We start from the raw sequence: 27311 nt of genomic DNA, 5'->3' as shown, positions 1-27311 counted from the left end.
AAGAGTGGATAGTTCCAGGTATTCTGGTATATTCCCACCAGTTCATTATTTTTGCTTATATGGCACAACAGAGATCTTATGTAATTATACATGCAAGGAATATTTCAGCTTATTATCAACTTACAAATTGTCATGGTGAATGAAGAGCTCATTATATCCAATGAAAGCTAGTCTCTGGCACAGTGACAAAATGCATGGGTTACAAGCAGTGATGGAGGAGCCCAGACTGGCTCACACCTCTGCCCCATTCCCATCAATAAATTACTTCTACACATTTAATGTTTTTTCTACAGTGACTGAAACTGCACAGCTTAAATCTGACTTTGTCAAAAAATATTTATTCTAATTAAAAGATTTCCATTTCATTTATTATTTATAGCTCCACATGAATGTTCTATTCAAGATTTCAGTGAATTGCTTAACAAAAATCTCTTTCGTTTTCTAGATTTGCCAAGCATTGCCTTATAAATCGTATGCAACCTAAGATACAAGTTATATTCTTCAGATTTTCTAATGTCAATTGCTTGGCGGTCCCCAGATGTACTAAAAAAAGTAGTTGTTTCAAAAACACATATGACAGGAGAAATTAATACTATTAGTAGGACATATTAAAAGTAGAAAAGTTGCTTAAGTCAACTTGGAAAGTAATTTTACGTGGCAACTTTGAATAGCCTAGCTATTTGACTTTCAGTATTCCATTTGCTAGGGACAAATGCATTTGGATTAGTTGAGGTAATCACTAACATGGCAGGCACCGGGGCCTTTTGTTTGAACAGTTTCCAGCAGCTGGCTCAGCCAATGTCTGAAATACTCAATTCACACAGCAGCACTCCTTGCGTTGGTACCACTTGTTATTTACTATTTATTAGGAATTATCATTTCCCATAGAATCCTTGAAAATAGTCAGGGTCTTTTGCTTTTGCAGGCATTTTGGTCCAGTGTCAAAATAAATGGCTTTAGCCATTATTTTATTTATGTGAAAAGGATTTTGAAGGTGTTAGATTCTGTGTTAAATATTTATTTAGTTTCACTAAAGCATACCCAATCATACTTTATATTCCTTTTTGTAATTTTTGTCACTGGTTCACTCAATATAATCATATGTATTTTCCTTATGTCTAATAAAGATTAATAACCAATCCATTGTATGTCAAAAATATTAATAAAATCTAATTATTGAATACTAGTCACCAAACATTCTATGTCTGAAAACTACATTTATTCTATCACAGCACTGTCTTGTCTTTTCTTAACTTGACTACACAATTTTTCTTTGCTTTTCTACCACTTTTTATGTTAGCAGGATATGCAAGAATAATTTTCTGTAAATCAAAAAATAAATGCACATATCTTGAAATTCTTATGCAGACAGTTTCCTGAGGCACTCCTGTGCTGGTGAGATGGAGGGAAGGAGAGAGAGAGAAAGAGAGAGCATCAGTGTGAAAGATTGAATGAGTGTATGTGCGCCTGTGTACCAATGAGACTTCAATTTACAGAAATATTCAGGGTGAAGAGCAAGCTACTAGTTGGTGAATTTCTGGACTGAGAAACCAAAATAAAGCAAAACCACAAATCAGTCTTTAGGAAGATGCATAATAACTCTGATTTGCTAAAAAAAAAAAAAGAAAAAAAAAGAGTCAACAAACATGGGTCCTTGTTACCACTTAGCATAAATCTGATAGTCTTCAAGGCATTTTAACAAACACTACAGTTGATGAGCTTATAATTATCAACTCTGTTTCTTGTTTTTTTTTTAAACTCCCACCTTAACTATCACATTGTGAACTATCACTCAGTGGCAAATTATAATTTTCATTTAGGTGACACTGTAATAAGCATTAAAGAAAGAATTAAAATTAACTCCGTAACTTGTTACTTACATCAACAGTGAAACTACATGAGTATGTGTGTTTATTCAAAATAGGTAGTGAATACATTTGTCTATTCATATTTACATATATAGGTTTCTAATAGCCACAAGCTATGCAAGAAAAATCTAAGAATTCTGCTTACTTATCTGTAAATGAAATCTTTCAAGGGTGACAAATCATATGAATTGAAACACTCACTGTGGAAGGATTGAAGAATATTAATGGTCCACTCATCTGTTAATCTTCCTGTTTTTGTTATTTGGATACATTTGAGCTGATTTGAAGATTCTCTTGATTCAATCCAGCAAATCATGTCTTCATTGTAAATAAAATCCAGAGTGTGAATTTCATTTCCATTGACCGAGCTCAAGGTTGCCATTCTACTGCCATTAAGATAGAAAACCTCAATTGTTTCAGAATTTGCAACTAATAGCATAGGCGGCCTATCTGTTGGTTCTGAAATAAAAGAGAAAAAAAGAAGTGAGTTTAGTAAAAGAAAGTCCATTTTTTTCATAATTTTGCATTACTTACTACAACTTATTCCTATACTTTAATGCATCTTTAAAATTTAAAAATGCTTGCAAAAGTGTTTATTAATAACTAATATATGCTTCACTGACTATATATTATAGTTCATTTCTTTAAAGAAAACATAGTCCACTGAGTATTTGTATTCTTTATTTTCTTAATCATAATGTATTGTGTAATTGTGAGGATGATACTATTTACTTTCATTGTTAGTAAATAAAGGAAGTGTTGTGAGGTTGGTTTTTGTTGTTGTTGTTTTATTGTATTTTTTTAACAATGAGGATGGATCTGGACTGACCTCTTCATACAGTTTTATTGACTTCCTTTATGATCCAGGTCATGCTTTTTTCAGGTGGATGCATGGAACCAAAAATGAATTTTCTGGAGTGGAACATGCTAATCTTAGAAGCCCATACAAATAGCACCTATTACTTCAGCCTTATTGACTCCTTGACTGAGTCCAGGAGTCAAACAATCACTAGATTATGACTACAGTATGATTACTGAGCTAATTTTTTCCATGTTCTTCTTCCTAATAACCCACCATATATCAGAATACCTGACTTGCTCACTTCTGTTAGGGTAGTATTTGAATGCTACCTTTTCAGCAAAGACTTCTCTTACCACTTTACTTTTTGAAAATTGCAAGCCTCTACAAACTCTACATACCAACTTTCTATAACCCTTCCCTGCTTTATGTTTTCCAGATCACCACCAAACATTGCATATATTTTTTTTTCTGGTATATTATTTTCTACTTTTGTCACTGTATCTCTAGCATTTAGAATCTAGTGGTTATTCAATATAAATTTTCTGAATACATAAAATGGACACATGGAATTCTTTCAGAGTACAGTTCTTTAGATGCATTCTGTGAAATGTTACAAAATAATTTGGTTTTCTTAACTGATGAATGGAACAACAGAGGAAAAGTTGGCTAACAGAAAATTTCATAGACATCATTTGACCATTCAAGAAACTGATACTGAGCATTGTAAAGATAGGAAAAAAGGAAATGTATATACTATAAGTAATATAATTAACTAAGTCTAAACTTTTTATTTTTTAAAATTTTTAAGCATTTTTCCCTTTTATAGTTTATTGTCAAGTTGGTGGTTTCCATATAACACCCAGTGCTCATCTCAACAAGTGTCCTCCTCCATGCCCATTGCCTTCCTTCCCCATTCCTCCATCCCCATCAGTCCTCAGTTTGTTCTCAGTATTTAAGAGTCTCTCATGATTTGCCTCCATCCCTCTCCCCAAATATTTTCTTCTTCCCCTCCCCCATGGTCCTCTGCTAAGTTTTTCCTGTTAAACTTATGAGTGAAAACATATGGTATCTGGCCTTCTCAGCCTGACATATTTCACTTAGCATGACACCCTTGAGTTCCATCCACATTGTCATGAATAGCCAGATTTCATCCCTTCTCATTGCCATGTAGTATTCCATTGTATAGATAAACCACATCTTCTTGATCCACTCATCAGGTGATGGACATTTAGGCTCTTTCCATGACTTGGCTATTGTTGACAGTGCTGCTATGAACATTGGGGTACATGTGCCCCTATGCATCAGCACTCCTGTAAGTCTAAATTTTTAAATGATTATTTAATGGTCTTCACCATTTCTGATGTGAGTGGGGCTATCAGGCTCCTTGTGTTGTACTCAGATAAAATGGCATTTGAATATTTAACCCCTGAAGAATTACCTCAATAAAGGCATAAAATTCTTCTCCACCTTCAGAAAGACACTAGAAGTTTAAACTTCAAAACAAACAAAAATGAACAATAACAAAAACTCTCAATGAGATTATAAAATTAATTAGCCTAAAAGTTTCTTCCCAATGAACAGATTGGCCCTGGTCTGCCTAGTATAAACCAACAAAAAAGAAGTCTCAAAAATGCTAAGATCATTTCCATGATAAAGCATTAGGAAAATTGTGAATTATCTCTGCTTAACATAACCTTTTCAAATGACTATACTGAAGCTTGCTTAGCTAGCTGGCTTCTCTTATAACTTCTTAAAGCCATTTTGAACCATGCAATGTTTGCTCTTGCCATTCCCTAATTTATTTTTTTTAATTTTTATGTTTTTTTAATTTATTTTTGAGAGACAGAGAGAGACAGCACGAGCAAGGAAGGGTCAGAGAAAGAGGGAGACACAGAATCTGAAACAGGCTCCAGGCTCTGAGCTGTTAGCACAGAGCCCGCCCGAACCCACGAACCACGAACCACGAGATCATGACCTGAGTTTAAGCCTGAGGCTTAACCGACAGAGCCACCCAGGCGCGCCACCCCCCATTCCCTAATTTAGAAGTTCAGAATTTCTCCCTTTTCCACACTCCTACCTTTGTTGTTTTTCCATTGACCTTAGCACTCCTGAAACCTGTTGGATCATAGATTTCTCAGATTATGAAGAGGTCTTAGATGGCTGTGTTTTCATGTTAACAAAGACACAGTGCCAGTCTGTCAGTGCTTACTGTCTTCATTTGACAACTGAAATGACTTTTGGTGACATTGCCTCTTATTAAAAAGTGAACTACACTTAAAGCTTCTTTGCTTCCAAGCTTTATGAGAAGTCCAGATGTAGAGAATAATTTTTAAATGACTACTAGTTAGTAAATTTACTTATGTAATAACATTCTTTAGAGTGAGGCTAGAATATGAAGGCACACTACGATTTCCCTTAGAAACTGAGAGGAAAATAAATTAATGGTCAATACAGGCAGGGCTCACTTGATATAAGTGATAAATCTATTTGATTTTTGTGGTTGCTTTTTGAGTAAATCAGTTGATTCTTTTAATGCAAAATATAGCAACTACTGATTTTATAACTTCTGATAAACAGAAAACCAATAAAGTCATAATTTGAAATGATACCTCATAATTTGACATAGTTTGATTTGATAATGGTGGCTTTACAAATTCAAATGACACGCTGGAAGAAGGATACTTGCTAGTTGTGATAATATTCATTTGTCTCAGCTCACTATTAACTGTAGTTTCTCTCTTTACACAAATAAACATAAGGCGTACTTAAGGGGGTGGGAGGAAGCCAGTGAAACACAAGAACCCATAAAAACAATCAGGAGCTAAGGGTATAAGTCATTATTTCTACTTCATGAAAGCTGATGTATGTAATCTGCCTCCACCTGCACAAGTCTGCTCTCCAGTCTGCATCATTACCTTGAGTTCCCACATGCCAATGGAAGAGCACCATTATCTTGGGTAATGATGATAAAAGTCTCACAAGAATAAATGTGATGTTCTTATCAAATGCCAACCTTGAGTCCGTGGGCAGTATTCCCAAAGGAACAGTTGGAAATCACATTAGATGCCTTTAGTCAAAGGAATACCTATATCAACACTTAGTGAGAAGCAATAAATACTAACATTCTATTTAGAAGAGACTGAAACATAAGAAAGCACTCAATGACTATTCTAACTTAGATTGAATAAAGCTCTCCAACAGGCTGTCAGTTGAGTCACGCTGGGGGAGCAAAATTGTCCTCACCTTCCTCACCATTCCCCATATGCCAAAGGCATAATAAATAGGTATTTTCTCTCCTAGTTAGAAAGATGTGTATTTATGCTCTGTATGGTCAGAAATGAGTTTTTTCCTATCACATATGTTATATTAACCAGTGTTACAACTTTTGAAGACTGAATAGAAAACTGTGAATTAGAGAGAGACACTTGGAAACATGGGGAAACTCATTCGGCTAGACTCATAATAATGCCTATTTAAATGCCAGGCCCTATAACTATACCCTTGCAAATATATTCTTATCCTCTCGTAGCCAAGACTATACTGAATGTGTATGTATATAATTTTAATATGTTTTGACAGATAGTTGATGCTAACTGAATGTTCTCAGAGTGAATACAACTTAAAACTTATTTTTAAGATTTCATTTAAACTTCTTAGTCTTCCATTCAATTCTAAGAATACTAGTTCAGCTATTTTCCTTTTAGATGATTAGAATTATGAATTCAGGTACTTACAAATAAATATAAACCTCATAAATATTTATGTTATAACATATATGATATGGATATGGAGATATGGATATATAGAGATATATGAATATATATATGGATTCACATGTATATAAATGTTTATCAATTTGTTACACTGTGTTCTAATTTTTCTGTAAGTATGGGTAATTATCTCTACTGAATAAAGTTCAGTAGGTGCACCTTAGTATGTGTTGAGCTAAAGATGAAAACAACCAAAACAAAAAGATTCCCATGTTCAATTTGATAAAAGGTTGAGTAATGACTCACATGTAAAATATATAAAATGAAAAGTCAGAGTAAGAATAAATTCGCAAGAAAATAGAAAACTATCATCTCTGCAGCCCAAAGAATGGTTGTTAACCAATACAAACTTAAAATAATTAAAAGAGGATTTTTAAAAGTTTTACTGTTAATACATCATACACAAATTATATAAAGGCTTTAAAAACAAGAAAAATGGAATGAAGAAATGAGGAGAATGTTAACAATTTATAATGAAAATCACATGCCCTAAGTAACAAAATGAAGAGAAATCTGTGTAAAGATACTAAATTTTTAAAAAATCATCTCAGGGCACCTGGGTATCTTAGCTGGTTAAATGTCCGGCTTGGGGTCAGGTCATGATCTCACGGTTCATGGGTCCAAGCCCTGTATCCCACTTTATGCTTAGGGCTCAGAGAGGGGAGCCTGCTTCATATTCTGTGTCCCCCTCTCTCTCTGTTCCTCCCCACTTATGCTCTGTCTCTCTCTCTCTTGCTTTTTCTTTCTCTCTCAAAAATAAACATTAAAAAGTATTAAAAATATCACCTAACAGTGTCCAAAAAACAGAAAAATTTGAATGTGAAATATTAGTTATGGATATAAATATGACTTATCTAGTTTAAAAAGTAAGAAAAAGCACTATTCAAATAATATATATTACAGATCGGAGTCAATGAAGCCAAACTAAAAATGTGAATGAAGTTAATATAAGTGGAAGAAAAAAATACAGGGTTGAAAGATTTTCTTTTCATGTCAAAAACATATATGGCCACATTTGTTTCTCTGGCTTCCTCAACTATTTTTTAATGGAAAAATATATTTGATGAATTGAAGAACATTAAGAATATCATACCATATATTAGAGGAAACTATGGTATCACATTTTATAAAGAAAAAAATACAATATGAACCAAACATGGCAATACCAAGCTGCATTATAAACAGATTGCGCTAAGCACACACACAAAAAAATGCATATTGATAAGCTCTGCTATAATTTATTTTTGCACTACTGTTTACTGTCTCAATGTTTATGCTAAACTATTGTTTGGATGAAAATGCTTTATTTGTTATATTTTTATTTTATTATTTAGTATTTATAGATCTAAGGCATCCAACTAGAATCCAAAAGAGATCAGTAAGATAGTCTACCTTCAAGAAAAATAAAATCTAGTAGAAAGATTAAAGTGCATATACAAAGGTGTAATTTTTTAAAGTCCCGTTTATAAAAAAAATCTATAGTGACACTGAGTTTCAAAGAATGGTTAGACATATCTTGCTATGGTCTGAATGTTAGTGTTCTCTCAAATTCATATGTTGAAATCCTAACCCTCAAAGGTGATGGTACCGAGAATGTGGGGGGCATTGAGGTGCTTAAGTCATGAAAGGAGAGCCCTCATGAATGGGATTAATGACTTATTAAAGAGTCTCTCCAGATATCCAGCCCCTTCCACCATGTTATAATTCACCAAGTCTGTGTCCCAGAAATCCTCACCAGAACATGCTGGCAGCCTGATCTCACACTCCCAGCCTCTGGAACTGTGAAAAATAAATTTTTATTGTTTATAAGCCACTGAGACTATGCCATTTTGTTACAGTGGTACAGACAGACTAAGGCATATCTGTTTGGTAGAGTCAAAAGTTCCTTAAAGGCAATGGCATTTGATCTCAGCCTTGCCTTAACAGAGAAACAGAAATTGAAATGCAGGGATGGAAATGTACATGGAACAAATGGCCTTCATGAAAGCGTAGATGTAGGAAAGACTAGAATATGTTGGGTGGATAGACTTCAGCTTTTCAGTTTCCTAGAAGGTAGAGCATGTATCGGTGGTGAAAATATTTCATAATGATAGTAACATAGCTAACCCCTTTTGAGCATATCTTAGGAACCAGACACTGTAATGCAATGTTCACATGTAGTGGCTTAATTTGTTTAGTGTTTATTATTTTTGAGAGAGACAGAGAGAGACAGAGAGAGAGAGGGAGGGAGAGGGAGGCAGAATGTGATCACGGGAGGGGCAGAGAGAGCCAGAGAGACACAGAATCCAAAGCAGGCTCCATCCAGGCTCTGAACTGTCAGCACTGAGCCTGATGCGGGGCTCAAACCCATGAGCTGTCAGATCATGACCTTAGCAAACACTAAAGTGATGGAGTCCCCCCAGGCACCCCTTGCTCCCAATATTCCTATTGGAAGCAGATAGCAATAGAAGAAATATAAGCCCCAGAGAATTCTCCAAGGTCCCAGAACATAGGTTATATATTGTGTAAATAGACAGTTATTAATCTTATTTTTAATTATAAAGAAGGCAATCCAAACCTATTAAAAAAACTTGCAGATATCGACACTCGATATCTGGATTACTGATACAAAAATGCTATTTTAATTTCTCAGAAAATAGGTAATAAGGACCTAAAATAGGTGATATTGAGCTCTAAAGTAGAAATAGATTTGTGCAGTGAAGTAGAAGTTCTAAATTTCTTTTAAGTCTATTTATTTATTTTGAGATAAAAAGAGAAAGAGTGAACAGGGGAAGGGCAGAGGGAGAGGAGGGGAAACAGAGAACATCAAGCAGTCTCCACACTGTTAGCACAGGGCCTGAAACAGGGCTAGAACTCACAAACCATGATCATGACCTAAGCCAAAATCAGAAGTCGGATGCTTAAATGACTAAGCCACACAGGTGCCCCTAGAAGTTCTAAATTGTAGTGATTAATTTATGTAGACAAGGAGTGACATGGAGTTTAGAATTATATGGAAATTTTAGAGTTGGGTAACGGGGAGAATAACGGTGTTATTAAAAGAAACAGCCATGAAAGAAAGTAGAGTCAGCTTTATGAGATGATGATTTTAGTGTTGGCACATTATTAGTATAGAGTTGTGTCATGTAATCTTTGGCATCACAAAAACTCTCTCAGGCAAACTATTTATCCTCTTGTGTTATAGACTTCTAAACAGTTTTAACTTTTTTGTGATTTAGATCTTATTTGTGAAATGAAGGTACCCTCCTTTAGAGTATTTTTCAATTTGAAATATGATGATTGAAAAGCAATGAGATATGGTGTTTCTTAGAGCATTTTACAAAAACAAAAGCACACAAAAAAGCTTTTTCATTTTTCAAATAAACAGCTTTCATATTTTTTTGTGTATTTTAAAGAGCTGGTCTACTAGAGCAAGGAAGTATTTCCCCTCTTATCTGGAAGGCCTTACTGGACACATGTGAAGCGTTCCGTAAATGAATGATTCATGGAGGAATGCTTAAAGATGGACTCTCCAAGGTCTCTAAAGGTATTTTAATAAATTTACAAATTTAAGAATGGTAGTGTATTCTAATTTCAATAAGTAAAATGAAATTAATAATGCATTTTGAGTTTTAATCAGGGAATTAAAAGAAATTGATAACCATTGAAGGGTTGTATTAGTAAATTTCAAACTCTCAGAATAGAATTCATTCAAATTTTAGGTTATTGGATCAATATTAGAAGTAGTAGATGGTCCAGGTATGGTCAGTTAACATTAGTTACTGGCGAGAGCTGGGTACTTCTGAATATCTTTATCATCTTCCTAATTGTAGGAAACAAGAACCAATTTACCTTTAGAATTTTTTTTCCCAATTCAGACATGTCTCTCTAAGTTAGAAATTGCTAATAATTCAGTTCAAAATGTAATAGATGTTGGTTCATTTTAAACTTGCCTTTAAATAACTCCTATTCACCAATAGTTCCTGTTTGTAAAGATAGGTGTGTAAAAAAGCCACATTTAATTTGTTCTGTAAAAAGAAAATGCTGTCTTAGTATTTGCGTGTTTATTTATTCATTTAACAAATATCTTTTTGAGCACAGCCAGCTGCTCTCAGGTATTGTTCTAGATGCTAGGGATACAGTCCTTAACAAAACTATAAAATTCCTGTGTTCACAGGGCTTACATTTTAGGGAAGAAAGCAGACAATAAGCAAACAAGTACTATTTAATATTGCTTGGCAGTGATAAATTCTGTGAAGAAATGTAAAGCATTGGTAGTAATCAAGATCCAGGCTGCTCCTCAAAGAGAGTAGTCCAATTCAGAATAGTCCAAGTTTGAAATAAAGGATTTGAGAGAAAGAATGGGGTCAAGGAAGATGCTAATGTTTTGCCTTTAACAATTGGGTGAATGAGTAGGGGGTGATGTTTACCACTGTCAGGGAGAGAATCATCAGATTTGGGGACACAAAAAGTTTGATATTTCTATTATATTTCCAAAGGAGATATTGAATTGGGTTTTAATATCCAAGTGAGTTTGGTGTTCCACAAAGAAGTTAGGGCTGATGATGCAAATTTACCAGTCTCAGTCTCTAGATGTTTTATACAATCATGGAATAAGATGTGTTTTTAAAGTCATGATACGAGATGAGAGCACTTAGGAAATCAATAAAGAGACGTCCAAAGAACTGAACACTGAGTCATGCCAAAAATAATGAGGATAATGCAGCAAAATAAAATGAGAACAAAAAACATTCCGCATAAGCTAAAAGGAAAACTCTAAAATGTACTGCTTTAAAAAAGGAAAAGTACTCAAAATGGAGACAAGGATTAGTTGTGTGCTAAGCACTGCAATTGAGTAATTAGGTAACTGGAAGTCACTGGTAATCCTGACAGTAGAGGTTTAAGTGATTCATCAGAATACAAGATTGATTTAAATGAGTTCAAGACAGAAGGGGAGGAGGTAGAGAAAGAAAAGAAAAATGTCTGTGAATTTTCCTATATAGAGAGAAGAAAAATGGAGGTGGTAGCTGAAGAGGAATATAGTTCAAGCAAAGCTGTTTTGTATCACATTTACAAACTAGTATGCTGATGGGAATGATCCAGTAGAAGTGGAAATACTGACGATTCAAAGAACAGAGAAAATGTATGAGACTAATTCTTGAATTGGTGAGAGAAGATGGGATTGATGCACAATTGCAGAGATTGCCTTCAGGTAGGAGCACAGTGTGTCCTTTCATTAAAACAAGAGGATGGCAAAGTGGTTAGTTCTAGATACAGATAGATTGGTTCATTTAATAAACTTCAGGGCAAGAAAGTTCTCTGCCGATTGCTTCTATTTTCTCAAGTAAATATGACACAAAATCATCATGTGAGAATAAGGAGAAAGGAGGTATATATGAAAATTCATTATCTAGGGATGGAAAGGGAAAAGGTCATTTAATCTATTTCACTGTTTTCTTACTGGGCTGCCAAATGATATAAACATACAAAGTATGCATAAGACTGCAATTTTCTACTTTGTTATTAAAAAGACAGATTAGTTCTAGGTACTCAATAGTGATTATAGTCCAAACTTCTAGGTGCTTTACTAGATATATTCTTGGCAATTTGATGGTCTGTTGTTCTAATTTTCTAAAGACTATTAAAATAAATTTTATCTAGTGATTTGACACATGTTATCTGTCATGGAAAACACAGATGGAGGCTCTGTGAATCCTAGGGTTACCAAAAAATGCTCACACATTTAAAAATGTAATCAACACAATGATTGATTGTTAAGCTAAGCAGCTTAACTCAAGAGAATATGTATAATATCTATCATCAAAGTCAAGGGCAAGTATGGACTCTAGGGGGAGGGAGTACCTGAGAGGTATTCTCTAACTGTGGTTATTTTTGTTGGATTGCTATTGATACAAGGGATGCCTTGAAATGCCTTTTCTCTGGGGAGAAAATTTTTTTCTTATTAGAAAGGACAAAATATTCTTTTTCTCCGCTTTATTTTTCCCCTGAGGATTTCAATAGCTGCATAATTCTACTTTTCCCAAACAAAGTAATAGAGAAGTTACATAAATATATAAATCCTTGCCTTATTTTAAAATTGAACAACTTGTAATTTCTATGAATCCAAATGTGCTTCATTTGTTTTTAACTTTCATTATATGTCCAACTTTTAGAAAAAAAAAGGAATTAATTGTAGTGCATGATATGCTCTATCACATATCCAAAATTGAGAATTTAATTAACAGTTCAATAGCTATTCTACAAAAAATGAAATATAGAAATATACATAGAAATTTACATCTAGGTGTTGTGTTACTTATAAAAATAAAGTTAATAACTTTTCTAATCTAGAGCCCATAACTGTGGCGACGTGATTCTTCACAACCATACAAAGAAGTCCTTAGCTAGCTTGCAATTATGATGTTAAGTAGTAAAGCAAATGAAGACATGTTTTTTTCTCCTGCATCTGGTATTTTCTTACACACTGGATAAATCAAAGGTGTCATGACACATAAGACACAATGGTTATGTTCTCTGTTTAAGATTTCAGATGCTAGACTGTGAAAGTGATGTCCTCTTAGGGGAAAAAATCAAAACAAAAACAAAACAGAAAAACACACATAGAATATTCTTGAGTAGTTTAATGCCTCAACAAGGCATACTCATTAATAGGGTTAGGCGGGGGGGGGAGTGTGATATTTAATTTGGGTAATAGAAATTCTATCAGAAATCATTGCTTTATTCTCTCATGGAATGTGATTTCCATATAAGAGCCAGAAAAGATGTAGGGTATGAATAGTCCAGGAAATAGAGAAATATGTTCAATGGCCAGGCAAGGTTTTCAAAGGCAACCTATAAAACTCTAGTATTTCTCTAGTATTTAGGCAAGACCACCTGATTGTGGACAGAGTGGCTTATTCTACACCTATACCTGCATAGTCAGCACACTAGGATTATATGTCTGTCAGAGGAGGGCGTTGGGCGAGAGGGCACATATGTGGACATTATGCACATTTTCACCAATCATCCCAATGTCACTACCACAGCAAAGGTAGCATGAGTTCTGAATAACAGAATAAAACTGGAAAAATTGCCCACTGGTTTATTTTTAATCTTTTCCAGTCTTTTGGCATTCCTTTTATTAATCCTCAAAATCTCGGTCCTCTATTCTGCTCCTGAATGTTCACAAAATTGCTTAAAGCATCCCCCCCCCAAAAAAGTTACCAATTACATATTCTGTTTTAGGTACTGAGATACTTCTATGCCACTTGCTATTTACCATAGTGTGTGTAATTTCTTCCATGTATACATGACTGAGTAACTAATAGCAAATTTGGATTGCTATAATGGTTATGGTCCACTAGGCTCACTTGTAACTCATAGTCTCATGTCATCAAATCCCATTTTCAGTTACACCACAATAAAATGACAAATTGTGCAGGAGCTAGACCTTTGGACTATCTAAAAATAGCAAAAACTATGAATAGTGAATCTTCACATGTTAAGACATGATCACATATCATTCTGCAGGAAGCCATTCTAACCAGATGGTATAGTGAAACAGACCTGATCTACTAGCCTCATAAATTATCAAGGTTAGTAAGATTAATATGTCACCTTTCCTAAGAATACTCACATTTTAATATAGCATGCTTTTTTTAAAAAAAAGAAAAATAAAGAGCAAGACAAGTATATTGTAATAACAGCATTTCCAGTGGCTGAAGAGAATATGATATTCTAAACAAGTTACTCTCTCTCCCTTCTCTACATGGGCACTTGCTTATTTTCCATACAACCCAAACCAGACCTGGGAGAAAACAATGAATGACCTTTTAAAAAAAATTTTAAACTATAATTAGATTATAACAGAGTTGGAGGTTTGACATAGGAATCATAAGACATTATATTTTGTTTCATTTCTCTTTCTTTTTAAGAATTGCAGTAAAGAAAATATTGAGTGGTATGAAAACATTCCCTAGCACCATCTAAGGTTGTGATTCTGTGGAATATATAGGGATTATGATTTGTATTTCTTACACCCAATAGTTCCATTGCCTAAATGGTCTCCCCACCATCCCATTCAGTGAATAATATAGTATAAACTGTAATAGAATCCTGAAGTTACTTAACTGACTCTCTTTACTCACTACTCTAGTCGCTACATGCAAAGAGGTACACTTTCTCTCTCATGCTGCCACTTATTGCAGTGCTTCTACACTGATAAGCATATAATTATTCAGTGCTCTTTATTCTGGGACTGCTCTAGTGCGTTCAGTAGAGCCCTACTGGTCCTGCGGAATTGTCAACTGGGTTAAGTGCCTGTCTTCAGCAAGTGCTCAGTAAACTGAAAAGGACAGTCTGTTGAGCCTGTCTTTATCAGGAGTGAAACTGGCAACAGTTCATAAGTTAAACACCTTTGACTATTACTTTCAGTTTTAAAGTTTCTGCAGGAGCTCACTTTTAGCCTTGGGTGCTCATGTATAATGCACATTTCTACATTAAAATTAATCTAAATCAGTTAAAAGAACATAAGTTAAATTATAAAAAATCTTTTCATTTTCAGATTTGACAACTCTTTAGAACTCTAATCTCAAAAAAAAAAAAAAAAAAGGAAAATATACAGAGAGTTCATGACCTGAGTCAAAGTTGGATGCTTAACCAACTGAGCCACCCAGGCGCCCCTAAAACATTTTTTTCTAATGCCATGTCCTTATGTTTAATTAAAAACTTACTAGCTTGTGGGTCACCTGGGTGGCTCAGTCAATTGAGTGTGAAACTCTTCATTTTGGCTGAGGTCACTGATCTCATGGTTTGTGAGTTCAAGCCCTGCATTAGGCTTTGTGCTGATAGCATAGAGCCTGCTTAGGATTCCCCCCCCGCCCCCCCCCCCACAAAAACCTTAGAAATTGTTTTTAAAAATTACTAGCTTTTAATGTATGTCCCATTCCAAAGTTTTGATCATTCCATTATGACATTCACATTCCAATATGTGTCCTCTTATATAGTCTTATCATGTACTATATAAAATTATTTTTAATGTACATTATATATTTTCTTTTATTTGGAAATTCTTCATTTTGATATCAAATGGATAATTGGATGAGATTACCTATGAGTTCCTCCCAACCTTGAAATTATTGATTCTACATTTCAGGAGGCAGGTCAATCTTATAAAGCATAGAAAAGAATTTGTCTGCATTCATGAATTAACAGGAATCAAAAGGGCTCCTGACTAACATTAATTTCTTTCCCCATCTACCACGAGGTCTAAAATCCACTACCCCTTATTAGTTATTTCTTAAAGGTGTTCTTAAGGCTTATAAATTTTACTTGGATTCAGACATTACAAAGAAGAGATAATCAATTAACTTAGATTAATCTACCTAATTACTATTAATTGTCATATTGAAAATAAAACCCCATAGGCAAATTTTGAGGTGAATAGTTGGGGAATGACTATATTATTCTGTGCTGAAATTTGTAAGCAGCTTCCTAGACAATTGACTTTGCCTCTTTCTGCTTTCCCAGAAAAGGGTACTCTTCCAAGAAGTTTTTAATTTTCCTATCTATCATCCAGTAAGTCTTTTGCAGAACCCTCCCCTTGGAACTAGTTTTAATTTCCCATTGTATCCTTTGGGCTTGATATTTCTTTCTCCCTTTCTTTCTTTCTTTCTTTCTTTCTTTCTTTCTTTCTTTCTTTCTTTCCTTTGCCTATAAATCTTTCACACACATCCACTCTTCTGGACAACCCATTCTAACCTCCCATAGTTTCCCAGGCTGCCATCTTCTTAGTTGTCCAGAAGTCTGGCTTGTAGAAAAAATTAGGTTTTAGAGTCTAATAGGGTAGGATTGTAGAGTAAGAAAAAAGAGAGGCCAATCTAAGGTAAAGGTAAAGTAAAGGAGGAATGGCAAAGCCTTAAAACAAATGTGCCATTAATCATGGCAACACTACAGTATAATAACATTGTCACAGTAATGTAAGGCTGATGCATTAACTAATATTTTACATAGAACAGAAGCCAAAAATATCCTCTGGTTCATTTGCTATCAATTTGAAAAAACTAAAGCAAAAGTTATCATTTTCCTTTTGAATTTGCACAAATGCATTGGTTCAAACATTCATTTGACATTTAGAACTAGTCAGTATATGGTAGAGACTTGTATCATTTACTTTATTACTAGTAACTCATTTTTCTAAAACTATAAACCCCAAGAACATTCTCATAAAACTGTATTTTTCAAACTCTGTAGGCTAATACTGTCTTCAAGCCAACTACCAAGAGGTGAAGGCTGTTATATGTTCCATTATCAATTCTAGAGTCATCAAGTCTCTTTGATTCAGCATTACATTATCATGTGCCATCCCTCTCTGGTTACATTCTGTTATTGGCAGATACTTTCTCCACATAAAAAGAAAGGAAGTGCCTCTTTGTATAGGGTTTATTACATTACACCCTCCCTGTAAAGCCACAGCAATATTGTGCGGATCAATAGAAACAGTAAAGAACAAGCCTTCTTCTTCAGCCCATCAATATTTTAAATCAGAACTCTCAGTGGTGGGGGAAAAAGAACATGTAACTTTACTTAATTTTTCTCAAGTATTGCCCCTCAAAATAAATGGGGGCTCAAAAACCAAATCAATAATTCAAAGAAGTAAACTAGAAAGTAAAAAGTTTCTTTCTAATTTGGTCCACAAACCTGTCTTGTAAATAACTGAACACACTATCTCAGAGAAATGGTTGGAAGCACAGCATGAGGTTATGCTGTAAAGGGAGACAGCTGTGGCAGTTTGCAGAGCAAATCCAATGCTTCACTCAACCTGTTTTCAAAAAAGGGAATGCCATCCCATGTCTCGTTTATAATTGCTAATAAAAGGGGGTGAGGGGAACTCATTAATTTATCAAAACATCATAACTTAAAAACCCATAAAATAAAACCAGATTTGAGAAAAGTTAGAATCTAGATACAATAGCATGTACAATATCTTCTTGTATTTTTTTAATTTTTTTAATGTTTTATTTATTTTTGATACAGAGAGTGACAGAGCATGAGACAGGGAGGGGCAGAGAGAGAGAGGGAGACACAGAATCGGAAGCAGGTTCCAGGCTCTGAGCTGTTAGCACAGAGCCTGATGCGGGGCTTGAACCCACAAACGTGAGATCTGACCTGGGCCGAAGTCGGAGGCTTAACCGACTGAGCCACCCAGGCACCCCTCTCCTTGTATTCTTAATTCAGCCCACAAAATATTAGCATTATCCTATTATTACTAGCATATCTCAAGGCTATTTCATTTAGCATAACATTGATACTTACTGAGTATTTACTTTAGGCTGAATCCTACATTGAAACAATGACTTCTCCCCTCCAGGGACAAAGTAATAGGAAGGCAGTTGTGAAACAGGAAATTCAAACACTTAAGAGTGGAGAATTCATGGGGCTCCTGGGTGGCTCAGTTGGCTGAACTTTGGACTTGAGCTCAGGTCCATGATCTTACAGTCTGTGAGTTAGAGCCCCGTGCTGACAGTTCAGAGCCTTAAGTCTGCTTCAGATTCTGTCTCCCTCTCTCTTTGCCCCTCCCCCACTCATTCTCTCTCTCTCTCTCTCTCTCTCTCTCTCTCTCTCTCTCTCTCTGTCTCTGTCTCTCTCTCTCTCTCTCTCAAAAATAAACATTCAAAAAACTTTTTAAAAAGTGGGGAAGCATTCATCTTTAGTAATTTTAACCAGAAAGGAAAGTTCATTCCTTCTTTTTCTTTTCTTTACCCCTTCCTTCCTTCCTTCTTTCCTTCTTCCCACAAATATTCATTGAGCACCTGTGTGTTCCAGGCTATGATCAGAATTCAGTAAATAACAATCAACAAAACTGACAAGTTCCATACTCTCCTAACACTTCCATTAGTCTGGAGAAATCATGGTAAGCAAATACATAATGAGTTCATTTCAAATGGTATTGGTATAAAAAATAAAAATGAAAAATCATACAGTGGTTGAGGAGGAATGCATAAATAAATAAAATTCGGAAATAAGATAGTGATGGAGAGGTAAGCAGAAGGGGCAGAAAACGTCATTCTGAATGTTGCCGTTTCAGCTAAGCCTCAAATGGTAAGAATGTGCATATCATCAAGAAAAGCATTCCAGGCAAATAAAACAGCAAGTGGAAAGACCTCAGGGCAAGAGCAACGTGGTCGAAGAAGAAGAAGAAGAAGAACAATACCCATTATGGCTGGTGTGTGACGAAAGAAGAGAGTAGCAGTACTTGAGATTGGAAAGGTAAATGCCAAACCATTAGGTTCTTACACACCTTATGAGGAGTTTGGTTTTTATTAAGATGAGTGAATGTAATTGGAAAGTTTTAAGCAGGAGAATGATATGAATTGGTTTCTATTTTAGCAGATCACTTTACTAGGCTGAATATGAATTTTAGTGAGAAAGCAGGAGCTCAAAAGAAACCAGTTGGGAATCTATTGCCTACTCCAGGAGAGAGATTGGTAATTGAAATCAATTAGTTCATTTCTTTTCAACAGGTTTTTCAAAAATTAGAAACTTCCTATTAATGCAAGAAGTTTTGGAATGATCAGTGACAACTAACTGCTCTTGATTTTTTTTAAATCTTTTAATGGTATTTATTTTTGAGAGAGATGCAGACTGTGAGCAGGGAAGGGGCACAGAGAGAGGGAGATACAGAATCTGAAAGAGACTCCAGGCTTTGGATGGTCAGCACAGAGCCTGACACAGGACTCGAACCCACAAACTGTGAGATCATAACATGAGTTGAACTCAAATGCTTAACCGACTGAGCCACCCAGGTGCACCCATGCTCTGGAGTTTTAAGTGTGGATCATAGAATTAAAATGAAGGAAAAACTTTTTTCTTCCAAGTCCATATTACTCTACTACATTTCTAATGAAAAGGAACTGATAAAAGGAAATAAATTCTAGAAGGACAAAAACTATGATAACTTACCGTTTTTGGCTTTGCAAGATCTGTTGTCTGGCTGCATTATGTAGCCCTCCACACAACTGCAAGCATAGGATCCATAGGTATTTATGCAGGTCTGGCTGCATGCACCATAAATAGCACATTCATCTTGATCTACAAGGAAAATGGGCATCATTTCTAATTTATTGTTGGTCATTTTTTTCTCCTTGAAGAAAGTTTTTCTCAAATTTTGGAAATAGATTATTATTTTAAAAAGGAAGAGCCAAGTTCATAAATCTTTTTAGAACCACACTAACTGAAAGTTAAAATTCAATATTGCTTTAATAGTTAAAGAGATGGAAGATCAAACTTAATACCTAATCTTTTATTCTAAAGGAGAATTTATCTGTATTTTTGATGGGCATGCTAGAAGTCCCTGTATCTTTTTCAAAGACAAAAATGCACTCAAAAGTTTATTTGTTGAATAGATCTAGTGTTTATGACACATTTTTTGACTATTTTAACAAAGACTTAGCCTAGTAACATGGTTTTAAATGAACAGATTAAGAGTTCTGATCTAAACTATGCAGCCTAGCCTCACGAAACCAAAAAGAGAAAACTTTAAGCACTGTTCACAAGGAAAATCTCATCTTAAAGTTTAATATCTATGGTCCTCTTTCTATTCCTTACTTCTTTCCTCTCCCCATACTCCTTCTTCCTGCATCTTGTTCAAATCTCTATAAACAGCAAGTACTTAATGATTCTTAACCAAGCAGGCAAATTAAAAACAAAATGTGTCAAGTAATAACTGGGACAAATGTGTATTCAGTCTGTCCTGTGTACATGTACCATACTAAGCCCGGAAGAAACAAAAAAAGTGATAAAACATGGTTCCTACCTCTAAGTGAAACAGGTCTACTGAAATACAGTTTTTTTTTTTAATTTTTTTTTAATGTTTTTAATTTATTTTTGATATGAGAAAGACAGAGCATGAGAGGGGGAGGGTTAGAGAGAGAGGGAGACACAGAACTGGAAGCAGGCTCCAGGCTCTGAGCTAGCTGTCAGCACAGAGCCCGATGCGGGGCTCAAACCCACGAATGTGAGGTCTGACCTGAGCCAAAGTCGGAGGCTTAACCGACTGAGCCACCCAGGCGCCCCTTAAATACAGTTTTGATTCTATGCATTTCCTTATAGTAGAGGCACACTCTGGTTCTGATAGAACCAAGGGAAGTAAACTGGGTTGAAATTAGAAGTAGAATATTAAGTGAAGGCTGAATACTGTTTTAAAAAGATGATTTGGATTTTCTCTGATTAAATAAAATAGCTAAGATGGAAAGTGGCACTCGAGTTAAAACAGCATGTGAGAGGTATTGTGATGACATAGTGGGGGTTTTAAAGTCATGTAAGGGGTCAAGTGGAATGAGGGCGGATAAGGAGAAGCGGTAAGTAATTCTGGGGCCAGATAATGAAGCTATGTGTATGCTGAAGGGCTGTACATTATACACAGGCATTGGGAAACCATTAATTAGATGAGCTTCTAATCAACTTTATATTTTAAAACTAAATAAACACATATAAAAATGGATTGGTGAATGTAGAGAAGAGATCCTGAAAAATTAGTTACATGCTAATTTCACACATGAAATTATATTTTGATGTCACTGTATTTTGGACTAAGTCAGTGGTGGGGGAGGGATGGAGAAGAGGGAATGTACTGAAATGGATTAGAAGCAGAACAGACAGCATGTGAAGACTGGATAGCTGGAAATGAATGGGGGTTTACTAAGACAAGTGGCATGATAAAACTATGTACCTAGTCTTTATCCTCAGTGCCTGGCACAGAGTTCCTAAGATCCTTATAATTTTCTGAGCAATAGCAGTGTCTTTTGTCATTTATGAGTCCCTTTGGAATATACCTTAGTCTATGCCAATGAGGTGACTCAGGGTGGGGCTCCCAGATAACGCCAGCCTGGGGGCTCATCACCAGAAGGATCAAACACAGGATTAAAGGGTGGGAACGCTCAGCCAATCCTCTGAACACTGAGCTAAGAAAAGAGTTTACTAAGGAAAAGCAAAAATATTCCTGAGTAGCTAAGGGGGCATTTAAATTGGGAAACTATGCATTTGCATGGCATTAATTTGCACTTTTCTGAGATTTCTTTGGCTTCATATAACAGCTTGCATTCATGGACAGTTTGAAGTAAGTTGCTTTGGGGATAAAAAAAAAAAGTATTTGAAGCTAAGTTTCTACTGATAATGAAAGAAATTAAATCTTATATTTGGTAAATCCAGCCCCTAGTGGCAGAAATGATTCTTATCCATTTTCAGATTTTTCAACTTTAATTTTATCAGTTCCTATTTTAATTTTTCTGACATGATTATGCTATCCACAATAGCAATAAGATTAATGGTTTTTTTTTTGTTCTTCTTAGCCAGAATGCACTATTATAACATTCATGCAACTTCACAAAATTGGCCACAAAGAAATAGGCATGCCATTACTTATAATGCTGCTTTCTTTCTCCCTTTAAAGACAGACATTACCTGGAAATAAGGCCTCAGGAAGGCATAAATGTTGCTCAGATCTAGCCATACAGGAGTGCAAAGAAAGTAAGAGCTCCTCTTTCATTGGTGACCTTCCATACTGACTGATGCATAAGGCCTCACTAACATTCAAAACAGGCTATTGATTATGGTTATTTTTATGGATTTAATTAGGGGATTGGGGAAAAAGAGATCTATGCAAAAGCAGCTGAAAATTCTGACTCCTATAGGACTCAGGTGTAGCAAAAGAGTAAGGATGCTGTAGACACGTATTAGCCAACCCTGTGTAAATGGAAAGAACTGTTTTGAACTGGAAATTCCATGCATGCATGCATACAGGCAGAAGTACTATTCACATATGGCTGACGTCTGTGATTATACAGTGTCTAATGTTCGCAGATCTTCTGATTTTTTTTTTCAGAAAGTTTGAACTTTTGTGTATAATCTGAGTTTTTTTAATGTCGTTTTAAAAATAGTGAGTCAAATAAACATGGATCGTTTGGTCCATCTATAGTCAGATTAAATAGCCTCTGTGTGTGACAAACCTTTAATACTAAATGTTTCTGTAATATTTGTATTATGCAGAAAATAAACAAACAGCAAATGAAAAATTCAAGCCCCGATGTACATTAGAAAGCAATGAGCCTCTTCAAGACAAGAATAAGTGGGCTCTGCAGACCCAAGTTTTAGTCCCAAGTCTATCACTAAGAAGATGTGTAGGACTTAAATAAGTCACTTAATTTCTCCGGGTCTCACTTTTCTCACTTCTGTCATTAGAATTTTGAACAATATTCTCTCTGAGGACTCTTTCAACTTTAGGATTCTGTTTCTAGGTACAAGTGATAATTTTAAAGCAAAGGTTTGCTGTCATCAGCAAAGCACCAATTTCTTTATAAAATAGTTTGTTTATTAGTGGCTCTGCCAATGCAGATATTCTCTGATCATATATATTCTACATTTTATCTTTTCTATATACAGATTCTAAACACTATATATAATCATGTATTACTTATATTGTGAGTATATCAGATTTATATACATATACTAACATATAAATAATAGAAATGAATAGAACGGAGAAGTAACCAAGAATTGTTCAGAATGGCAGAGCAGAGTCATTTCAGAGAGTAAACATGTGCTATAGAGCAGTCACAAAAGCAACGATTAATACATTTAAAATACACATATTTTTATGTTCATCATTATTGCTACTGGTAAGATGCCAACTGCCAGAATTAATATTGTAAAATTTGTAAGGAACTTTGCATGAAATCATTAACCTAACTTTGTTAATAACTAATGTCTACTAACTTCCAGCTATATAACTGGCAGAAAACATTTAGGAAGTTAAAACCGTTAAATCCAATGTTTGCATGTCAACCCAAACTACTTCCCATTGTTGACATTTCCCATGTTTGATGTTATTGCAATATGCAATAAAAAATTCATATTTTTATGTTTATATGTGGCTTACGGGGTGGTATTATCTTTTAATTCTCAAGAAACAAAAAATAACATAAATACTGTGTGAAGCACATGGTAGGTGCTCCAAGATACTTTATTAAATTTCTACTAACTAAGCCTTTGTGTAATAAAATAAAAAAAAGTCATATATAATACACACCTCTACAGGTCCTTCCATCTTCTTTTACTTCAAATCCATCCTCACAGTAACATCTTGTACTATTTCTGACTATTGCACATTTATACTGACAATTCAACTGCTGGCAATTGGGTAATAGTTCTGTGAAAAAAAAAAAAGCAAAGACACTATGTCAATATAACTGTGCAGACATGTATACTGTTTTAAATTTAAATATTGTTAATATTTACTCCATGCATGATAATATACTTCTGATGGGTCTCCCCAAAAATTTCTGTGATTGGTTGAGAGAACAAATAGTACCTATTCCCTCTAAAATATGTTGGCTTCTATTTGAAGTATTGTTAACAAAATTTTAGCTCTGTTTGGTCTTTCATTTTTAGGTTATTATGGATGTTCAAAGTCACAAATCTTTACAAAATCTTTTCAAAATCTGGTAAATTAAATTATTTCAAGAGGAAAAATGTCAACCCAGTGGTTGATTTCAACATTTATGCATTTCTTATCTGACATATCAATTGATTTTCTATCTTTTAAGGGCTTGTTTTGATTTACAATCCATGTGTAACCTTCATAGCAATCAATGTGAATATATTCCATTTCAATAATTTATCTTTCATTGGTGGCAAAATATTAGACAATACTGGGCATAATGTATTTCATTATATCTGAGCTCTTTCAGAGCAAATACATCATTGAAGCAAAAGTTAGCGAACTCTCAGAGTAAATTAGGATTCAATATGATAAATGTATGAAACAGATGAAGTGACAGAAGCATATTCATTGCACAAATAATTTCTAACAGGAATAAGATTTGCTAAACTAGAAAATATGTGGATAAAATATGTGACTGATTTTGCTGTCTGAAAATAGAAGTATTAATGGATTGGGACAATCTCTTTTTTCCCCCGGGGAGAAAAATAAGTGTTTTGAAGATTAAAGTTAAATGAATCAAAATATGTTGATATTTCCTGCAAGGTTAGCTGGTGCTTCAGAAAAAAATATATAAATTATAGTAAAAATCTATGAATGGGCCAATGCAGAAAAAAACAGCTAGAACATTCAAAATTGAAACTTTGCTATTTACTAAGTAAAGTATTTCCTTAGCCCAATAATTTTTCAGCTCTTTAATGCAATTATTTTTTGCATCTTCCTTTCTTAAACCCCAATTGTTTTTCCTCCTGGTAAGTCCCATATTATGGTCTTGCTTCCTACTTTTCTGAGATGACTGAAGAAATCAAAGAGATTTTCCAGAGGTTTATGCTGCATATTCTTGCCCTTCTTGTTTTCAAATTTGGTTGAACACACAATCGAAGTCCAGCTCCAATCCCTGGGCACAAATCCTATCTATCCCCTCCCACCTATTCAAGGATATGATTTCAGCTATTCTCTACTTCCTCTCATAATTATTTTTTAACAGTTTATATGCGATCACCCTAGAGTCCGTCTCTTTCTGACAATTAAAATATTTTTGGAATAGAGTCATGCCCATTTGGTTACCTATTGTCTATGGTTGCTTTTACACTATGAAGGCATAGGTGACTAAGTGCCTCAGAGACCTAAGACCCACAAAGCCTAAAAGATTTACTAGAGGCCCTTACAGAAAGTTTTCAGACACATGACTAGCTCATTTTCAGCATCAAACATACTCTTATTTTTCCTCAACTTAATTTCTCTGTTCCTCTTTATAACAAAACTTAAAAAATAATCCATACCCACTGCCTCTCTCTTCTGTTTCTATATAAAACCCACTCGATCAAGGTTTCACTTCCATTACTCCATAGAAACTGCTTACATAAATGTCCTTGATGACCTTGATGTTGAGAAGTGCAATGACCTTTTTCAGTCCTCATCTTACTTGACCTCTCAGCAGCATCTGACAGTTAACTATTTCTTAAAACACATTCATCATATTGCTTCCAGGCCTTCAAACTCTTGATGTTCCTCCTATTTCACAGCCTCCTTTGTAGGCTTCTTTCCATTCTAGTGAACCATTTAGGTTTGAATGCCCAGGGCAGAAACCTTAATTTTTGTCTCTTACCTATCCATTTGCTACTAGTGAACTCACCAACTACCATGACTTCCCCTCTCACTGGAACATAACCACAGTATCATAACTTGAAAGCCAAGTTCTTTTCAACTTCTAATTTTCACTCCTTTGATTACAATCAATACTTAATATTAGATTTCGTTCTCCTTGAAAATAAACTGGAACAATTTCTGTTTCCTTAATACAGAATCAACCAGTATACAGATCAACTATCTGATTTCTAGGCTTGGATTTGGGGTCATTGTTAATTATATGCTAATAAGTGTTAATATTCATGTGCTCTACAAAGACAAGTAATATTATTAATAAAAATATGGGATAAATGGTTCTTTGGAAATCATGACATTTTTGCTTTGATTATGGTAGTTATTTCCATTTTACTTTTCTTCATGCATATCTGTAACCACAATTTATAAACCTAACATATACCAAGTTCTTTAAATATGCAATCTCTTTGAAATCCTGTAACAGTTAAATTTGTAGATATTATTGCAGTTTATATTTTACAAATGAAGAACCTCATGGTTGATAATTAACCCAAGATTATACAGCAAGTATATGAGAGAGCTGCCATGTCCTGTCACTCTGCATCCAGAGCCTTTGTTTTTAGTAATGCCTCTAATTCCCAATGTACAATATGGTGATTGTTGGAAACATGATGTTTTTCTTGTTTGTTTTTCATTCTAGGCTTAGTCCTGTGCTATAGATAAAGCATTTTATATTTTTTATAGGATGAATGAATCAATAAAATAGCTTAATTCTAGGTTGAGGATTAACACTCTCAGGTGTCATTTCTAGTCCATTAAATTAAACTAGGTCCTAAAGATAGTTCATTTACATCTTCAAATTAGGTAATAGACTTGTCAAATCTTGTTTGATTATGGTGGAATCAGTCCAAAATTGCCCTGAATTTATATGCTATTTTAGTTAACATTGATTGAGCACCTAGTCAATGCTAAGCACTCTGTCGGAGTTCCACACACGCAAAATTGCTTTTGACAAATTAAGGAATTAAAACTTGAGTGTTGAAGTGGTTGGGTTAGGTGGGAAGGATAACAATGTAAGCAACAGTATAATTCAAAGCAGAAAAATACATATGCTAAATAAAAATACAAGTGACATGAGTTGGAAAGAGAAGGAATCCTCCAGAGACTGGAATTGAGCACGGATAGTATGGAAAATAGTGGTGAAAAAAGTTTAATTTAAGCTGAAATTTAAAAGATAAGAAGAGTTCAGCAGACAAAATTTATGAGAGTGCATTCCGGATAAAGTAGACAATATAAGAAAATAAATTAAAAGACACAAAAACATACAAGAAATAAGGACAATGATAAATAACTGTGTGTGGCTAAATGGTTGTGCTTTATATGGTAGGAAATGGGGCTGGAATTGTTGTTGGGGACTAGATCAAAGTAAATTAATTCTTAGATTAAGTAGACTTTTCTGTTTTGATAATGAGAGTCACTGCTAATTATTGAGGACACAAGGGTTTGATAGTATCCAATAGCAGAAAGAAAGATGAGTGAAAAACCCTGAAAGAGGAAAAGCTATCTAAAAGACTAAACATTGTAAAAATATTAAAAAAAAAAAGAAAACCCTCTCACATGCATAAATGAAAGATTGCACACAAAGAACTCACATCTTTTCAAGCTTCAATAGTAAATATTCTGCTACTATGTATTAAATACTGCATGCTTTGCCCAAGCTAAGATGAAACCACATCATAAATCAATAAGCATTTTGCATTTTCTTTCATTATCTACTCAAAGTCATGCCTACT

General features: G+C 34.6%; 1 protein-coding gene across 1 annotated transcript in view; it reads right to left on the bottom strand.

The window, feature by feature from the left end:
* Window positions 1-27311, bottom strand: part of LRP1B (LDL receptor related protein 1B) — a 1807041-nt gene that overhangs the window by 948288 nt on the left and 831442 nt on the right. The window contains exons 4-6 of the mRNA XM_029933319.1: window positions 23503-23622; window positions 19380-19508; window positions 2070-2327 (exon numbers count right to left, since the gene is read on the bottom strand). Of these exons, the coding sequence (XP_029789179.1) occupies window positions 2070-2327; window positions 19380-19508; window positions 23503-23622 (507 nt within the window). The remainder of the gene's footprint in view (window positions 1-2069; window positions 2328-19379; window positions 19509-23502; window positions 23623-27311) is intronic.

This window comes from Suricata suricatta, chromosome 3 (genome assembly GCF_006229205.1).
Source record: "Suricata suricatta isolate VVHF042 chromosome 3, meerkat_22Aug2017_6uvM2_HiC, whole genome shotgun sequence".
NCBI lineage: Eukaryota > Metazoa > Chordata > Mammalia > Carnivora > Herpestidae > Suricata > Suricata suricatta.
The sequence above is the reverse complement of the archived record's forward strand: the minus strand, read 5'-3'. Positions and strand labels throughout refer to the sequence as shown.